Source organism: Penicilliopsis zonata (genome assembly GCF_001890105.1).
Source record: "Penicilliopsis zonata CBS 506.65 unplaced genomic scaffold ASPZOscaffold_3, whole genome shotgun sequence".
NCBI lineage: Eukaryota > Fungi > Ascomycota > Eurotiomycetes > Eurotiales > Aspergillaceae > Penicilliopsis > Penicilliopsis zonata.
Window position 1 is genome coordinate 960,257 of NW_019208913.1, and position 6,956 is coordinate 967,212.

Genomic DNA, 6,956 nt, shown 5'->3' on the forward strand with positions numbered 1-6,956 from the left:
GTTTCTAGCTATCCACACACTACATACTATACCACTCTACCTCTACGGAGCCTCCAAAAAGAAAAAACAGACTCTGCAAGGGCTGACCTGCACACCGCCTTGTCGCCTCAGGCCCAGCCGCCCAGGGACCGGAAGCCACGTGACCGGCAGAAGAGTGGTGTTGTTTGTGAGCGCCTGTCGGGGCAAAAATTCGATCACCAGCCCTGTATTTCTCTTTCGACAACTCCCCTGGTTTCCACCGTTGGGCTTTTGTTAAACGCAACGTTTTTTTTTGCCTCGCTTGCAAGTCTACGTGGCCGTCGATTTTTTCCCAACCTTCTGAATCTCCATTTTCCCTGATTTTCAACGTCACATAAACATCATGGCTCAGGTGCCCACCTTCAAGCTTGTCCTGGTCGGTGACGGTGGTACTGGAAAGGCAAGTACAAACCCCCCATATCGATTCTGCATGGAGGGTGTGTCCATCGCGCTCTGGGTTTGAACTATTAGTCGGCATCGATAAAAATGGCTTTGTCGTGCGATGACCGTTCACACCCCTCCTTCTCCCAGGAGTTCCCCCTCCTGCGGAGCGACGTCAGAGAAGAAAAAAAATCTTTGCTTGCGGCGGTGGCGGTCCATGCTAACGCGAGAAAATTTCCAACACATAACAGACCACCTTCGTCAAGCGTCACTTGACTGGCGAGTTTGAGAAGAAGTATATCGCAACTCTCGGTGTCGAAGTGCACCCTCTCAAGTTCAGCACCGTATGCCCCGCCAGAACCCCGCTTTGATCGTGAATTGTCAACGTCTGTTTCGACTAACTCCCTCGACAGAACTTCGGTGAGATCCAGTTCGACGTATGGGATACTGCCGGCCAGGAGAAGTTCGGTGGTCTCAGAGATGGATACTACATCAACGGCCAGTGCGGTATCATCATGTTCGATGTCACCTCCCGCATCACCTACAAGAACGTCCCCAACTGGCACCGTGAGTATTCTCCTCCTTTGCTTTGATAGTTGCAGCAGCCTGCTAATGAATTTCCATAGGTGATCTTGTCCGTGTCTGCGAGAACATCCCGATCGTCCTTTGCGGTAACAAGGTCGATGTCAAGGAGCGCAAGGTGAAGGCCAAGACCATCACCTTCCACCGCAAGAAGAACCTCCAGTACTACGACATCTCCGCCAAGTCCAACTACAACTTCGAAAAGCCCTTCCTCTGGCTTGCCCGGAAACTCGTTGGCAACCCCCAACTGGTGAGCATCCTCGCTTATCTCTCTCTCTCTCTCTCTCTCCCTCTCCCTCTCCCTCTCCCTCTCCACGCCGTCATCTTGCTAACCAAAACTTTTTAGGAATTCGTCGCCGCTCCCGCCCTTGCTCCTCCCGAGGTTCAGGTCAGCGCCGAGCTCATGAAGCAGTACGAGGACGAGATGGCGGCTGCCACCCAGCAAGCTCTGCCTGACGAGGATGACGCCGACTTGTAAACAGCGCATTTACATCGGCGCGAAGTGACCTGGCACGTAACCAACCCCAGTCGACTGGGGTTGCAATTCGTCCAAGGTGCTTTGGGATCTGCTGCTGGCTTGGAAAATCACGATACTACGAACAGCGGTTTGGTGGGGGGGAGGATGAAGTGCAGGAGAGAGCTGGCACGATTATGCATTTTCTTTTCAATTTCAATCTTATCACTACAATAGTCTAGACTCCTGTCTTCTTGCTTTTGAAACGATAAAACGATCACACGGCAATGGCATAAAAAAAGTCATCACAACGGGGGGGCCTCCGCTATCTTAGTTGCGAGATCATAGTTATGGGCGTTGGAGTAGATGACTGCTTAATGCCTGAGGCCATTAGTAAATTGTCAATCGGGCATAATTATCAGGTACCTAATTACTAGGTACCTATCCTTGAACAATCCTAGGTAGTACCTATAGTTACAGAGTAGATCCAGTTGCGAAGTACCTACAGTTTAGTAACAGGGCCTCTCCCTTTTTCGAACTCCCAACTCAAAGAGCCATTTCCCGAAGCCACAGCCATCGGATCAAGGCAATCGAATCCCATCTCGTTCATTTGAATACCCAGGCAGTCCTATAGAAGGTATAGTTCAGACCGAAAGCCCTTATCTCGTCCAATACCCTTTGTCTCCTGGTCTGACGCACGCTCCCTACGGCACAGGCTAGAAGCCCCCCAGGATGACCTGAGCAGGCCGGCGCCTTATGCTCGCAAGGTCGAGCACCTTATATTAAAGGAATCCTCTTCTCTATCCTGTTCTCCGAAATCTTTTCAATCGAAATTGCACATGGGGATGCCTGCTTTATCTTCCCCCCCTCGAGTTATCATATAACAGTCTCTCCTCCTCCTCCCCAGACCCGTCGGATCTCCGCTGACTGACCTTCCTGTCGGGACTCACTTAATACACCCTGGGTCCCCATATAAACGGCAGGCTAGAACTCTACCGAGTCATTGGGAATTTGGGACAATGCATCATGTGCCCCTCTCGTTACCAGCTACAAAATCCTTCTCTGAAATGGTACTGATTCAACCCTGTTCAACGACGCGAGTACGCGTATGCTGCCGGGTAGGGGTGCCACAAAGCCCACAATATGTTCGGTCGCGTGAGAGAAAACCACATCTTCGGGGATTACTATTGATTTACTCGACCACTGCTAATAATGGAGAAGTATCGGTACAACTAGAGAACACAAACGAACAGAAGATTCAAACTCTACGTACGGTTCACCTGGCTGGACTGTCCTGTCGGATCATCAGGCTGGACAGTGAGAGAATAGGAACTCGCCGGCTACTGGGTATGGTTAGTTCCAAAGCGAACCTAGCCTAGGAAGCCACCATGATAATCCGACAGAATGGAAGACATCCCAGCTCCATGACCCACACGCAGTGCGGAGTACACCGCAGATGGCCGAGCTCTGGAAAAGGATACGTTCAGCCCAGTGTTTGGGGCTCGTGGAGGGGAGTTGGAAGGTGGCAGACCAGCTGGTATTTCGAAGAATTGAATGGTAAGGTGCCTCCGAGGGAGGTGAGGAGAATATATTAATTTTTTGATATTAGTTGGCACCCTTGGGCACCCGTTTTAGCCTTTTTCCACGCCCGCGTCGGATGGCAGGAGGACCAGGGCCCCCTGGAGGACAGAGAGAGGGGGAAAGCCGATGGGGTTGGCCCCCTCAATATCCTTCCTCAACGGTGCTAGAATGATGAGAGATGATGTATCTCGACCTGGGTATCTGCCGATGTATCTTTTCATTATTTCTGAACCCTACCAATCACCGCATCCATGTCCTCAGCCAAGATGCAAATAGGTGCGGATGGCCGGTTCTCTGCGGGTGTCAGTTGCAACCCCAGGCGGCAGGCACCAGTGGGATTGAAGCACTGTAAGCAGTTGTCTTTCTTCCTCCGACTCACGGACCTTTACCTATCATTTACCATGTCTGACACTGCAGCGCTTATCGGCCAGTTGACCAACTTCTTTCAATCCGTTAGCAACAATCTTCCCAATCATTGACCTCGGTTTACAGGCCGGATCATGCGACGATGGCCTACGATAGCCGTTTTGATAACCCTAAACGACACCACTGGCGTACTTCGTAGTTCCCTACGAATGACCGACCAGGGCTTTGCAGCCTGGAATTTTCCAGACTGATCAGAGATCGCTATCACTGCATACAAAAGTTCAAGGGGAAGGGAAGGACAAAGAGAAGAGATGTGAGGTGAGCAAGGGGCTATAAAGCAAGTACAATGATCGCCACTACCCCTCGATAATCTCTCTGTTTCCCTTCTCCAGCGGCCTTTTCTCTCGCCACTGGATCTGCTCCTTTTCTGAGTCCTGAAATCAGGATAATCCGTTACCATGCCTGGCATTGTAGAGGACTCTCCAGCATCGCACGAGCCCACCTCAAGCATTGAGAAGAAGGGTGATCTGCGGCTGTCGGAGGAGAGCGCCTCTGATAACCAGACGGACGTCGAGATTCACGCCCAGGGCTTCCTGTCTACCAAGGATCTTAAAGGCGATTTCAGTGATGTTCCTCTGGGCCAGGGTATCGCCCCCGATTCGGACGATGTCTACGTTGACCCTCGTCTGAAGAACTATCCCATTGAGCTTGTGGCCAAGACGGTCGATCTGAAGAATGACCCGACGTAAGTTGTCTCGTTGCCGGTAATGACCAAACGTCTATAAGGCTAAAATGATCGTGCGCTTCTAGGGAGCCGATCCTGACCTTCCGCTTCTGGATGCTGTCGACTTTCTGGGTTGTGGTCGGCTGCGCGCTTTCGACCTTCTACTACTTCAAGCCATACTATGTTACCGTCACCAGTTATGCCGTCCAGTTGCTCTCCTGGGGAATGGGTGTCGCCATGGCCAACTACCTTCCTAACCGCGAGTTCAACTGGTTCGGCTTTAAATGGAATCCTAACCCGGCACCGTGGAATGCAAAGGAGCACGCACTCGTCGTTGTCGCATACTGGGGTAGTGTAAGCTACTTATATCTCCTTGGTACTGTCACCTCTATTCTATACTATATGCTTATCACTTCCAGTGCTACACAGCTTTCGGCCTTGGTCCCCTCTCGGCCATTGAGCTCTTCTACGGAGAGTCGCTAAACGCGGGCTGGTCTATCGCCTTTCTCATCACCACCCAGATGATCGGCTATGGCTTCGCGGGTCTGCTGCGTGATATCCTAGTCCGCCCCCCGACAATGTACTATCCAGGTGTATTGCCGAATATCACACTGTTTAATGCCATGCACCACAACCCCTCTGCCACAAAGAAGGCATTGAAGTACTTCGCCATTGTTGCCGCCACTGCATTCATCTGGGAATGGTTCCCGCAGGTCATCTTCCCGCTCCTGAGCACCATGCCGATTATCTGTTGGATGGGTCACGGCAACTGGAAGGCCTGGGTGCTGGGTTCAGGGACTTATGGATTCGTAAGACTCTCTCTCCCTCTTAGATATTAAGACTAACCTGTGTTTTCTTCTCCTTTCCTCAGGGTCTCCTCGACCTGTCAATCGACTGGAACTATGGCGCCTTCTTCTCGCCCCTCTACACCCCACTTTGGTCTACCATGAATACTGCCCTGTTCACCATTTTTATCTGTTGGGTTCTGTACCCTATCATCTACTTCACCAACACGATGAACGCACAGACATTTGCACCGATGGACACGGGCACCTACACGGCCAATGGCAGCACGTACGATGTCACCAACATTCTGACTGCCAGCAACACACTCAATGAGACAGCGTACGCGGAATACGGTTCCCCATACTGGGCTCCCTCATACGTCTTCTACTGGTTTTGGGGGTTTGCCGCCCTATCCGCGTCCCTGATGTATGCCCTGCTCTGGTATGGCAAGGAAGCATGGAATGGCCTCCGCGACGCCTTCTCAAACAGATACAACGATTACGACGACCCGTACTTGAAGATCATGTCCTATCAGAAGCGTGTGCCTCACTGGTGGTATCTCACCCTGTTGGCCATCTGCTCCGGCTTGGCCATCGCGGGCCTCTACGAGGGCCAGATTCGCATGCCCTGGTGGGGGTTCATTGTGATCTGTCTGGTCTCCTTCCTCATGACCTGGCCCAACGGTATCCTCTGGGCTGTTGCCAATACCGCAGTCGGCATGGGCATGTTCAGTGACTTGCTTGGTGGCTTCCTCTTCCCTGGCCAGCCAACAGCAATGCTCGCCGCATATACCTACGGGTACGCGGTACTCGAGCAAAACCTGAACCTCATCTCGGACTATAAGTTTGGCTTCTACATGAAGATCCCAGAGCGCGAGATGTTCATCGGCCAGGTTTGGGGCACCTTGCTAGGGCCCTTCGTCAACTATGGTGTTTCCCAGATCCTCATTACCCACGAGCGGCGCTATCTGGATGGTGAGCTGAGCTCCAACAACTGGGATGCCGTCAACAGCCGCTACTTCTACTCCACCTCCATCATCTGGGGCATCCTGGGGCCTAAACGGTTTTTCGCCGACCGCTACCCCTGGGTGTATTACTCCTTCCTGGTCGGCCCTGCCGCCGTCCTTGCCGTCTGGCTGGTCCACCGCTGGAAGCCTCACTGGAAGCTCGAGACCCGCTTCAATCCCACCCTCATGTTCCTCGCCGGCACCAACTGGCCGTACTACCCCATGGCCAACTTTTTCATGTCCTTTCTGACCGCCATCACCTTCATGGGCTATCTCCGCAAGTACAAGCCCGCGTGGTGGCGCAAGTACAACTACCTGACTGGCGTCGGGCTGGACTGTGGCACGCAATTGATGACTTTGGTTGGCGTCTTCATCGTCGATCTCCCCAACCTCAGCTTCCCGACCTGGTGGGGGAATAATCCTGACTATCCGGACCGCTGCTTTCCTCCTGCCGATCTGCCGCCGTACGCGACCAACTAATCCCTAGATACCTCCATACAAAGGCACTTGCTACTCTTGGAACCTTGATGCGATCTACCGTTGAACAATCAGTCCAAGATTGTTGCCTGCTCGAAGAGCCTGACTTCCTTCATCTTCATGTAATTAACTACGGACACTTTATCCAAAATTGTCAATAAGAGCAATTAGGGGGTAATTCTTAGATTGTACTGACTCATATTCATCAATGGGAGAAGTAGCTCAATGCGTTATAAAAACGCTTATTTAGATTTGAATGGTTCGAAAAACATGCTTACTCTAAGTACTGCCCAGCGTATGAATTGATTGCTGCCATCTCTATTTCTAAAGAGTACCACCAATGAAACGAGGAAAACGGAAAATCCAAAGGTGATCATCACCGTTTACATAAAGGGGTCAAAGGTCAAAAAATAAATCTACTAGTGAAAGGGTATCGGGTATCAAGCAGTCGAGGCAAGCACGCGACACCATCCGCAACGCCGAAAAAATGTGTGTGTAAGGACTGTGGAGGGCCTATGTTATTGGTTGATTCCCTGAAATAGAAAAATTTAGTAAGTGGTTTTTGAAGGATTGTTTCCAAG

At 51.5% G+C, this 6,956-nt stretch overlaps 3 protein-coding genes across 3 annotated transcripts in view; 2 read left to right on the top strand and 1 right to left on the bottom strand.

Annotated features, from left to right (window-relative positions):
- Positions 1-361: 361 nt before the first annotated feature.
- On the top strand, positions 362-1,459 carry ASPZODRAFT_150045 (hypothetical protein; the record flags this gene model as incomplete). Its single annotated transcript, XM_022725564.1, has 5 exons — positions 362-418; positions 651-743; positions 813-966; positions 1,026-1,231; positions 1,328-1,459. The coding sequence occupies 5 exons, from the start codon at positions 362-364 to the stop codon at positions 1,457-1,459; spliced, it is 642 nt and encodes a 213-aa protein (XP_022583618.1).
- Positions 1,460-3,840: 2,381 nt separating this feature from the next.
- On the top strand, positions 3,841-6,378 carry ASPZODRAFT_13846 (hypothetical protein; the record flags this gene model as incomplete). The annotated part of the gene is made up of 4 exons (XM_022724457.1): positions 3,841-4,127; positions 4,193-4,460; positions 4,526-4,915; positions 4,978-6,378. The coding sequence occupies 4 exons, from the start codon at positions 3,841-3,843 to the stop codon at positions 6,376-6,378; spliced, it is 2,346 nt and encodes a 781-aa protein (XP_022583619.1).
- A 515-nt stretch (positions 6,379-6,893) lies between these two features.
- The window catches only part of ASPZODRAFT_164680 (hypothetical protein), a gene marked incomplete at both ends in the record, with an annotated part of 4,057 nt that continues 3,994 nt past the window's right edge, over positions 6,894-6,956 (bottom strand). Inside the window, one exon of the mRNA XM_022726682.1 lies at positions 6,894-6,908. Coding sequence (XP_022583620.1) covers positions 6,894-6,908 — 15 coding nt within the window. The remainder of the gene's footprint in view (positions 6,909-6,956) is intronic.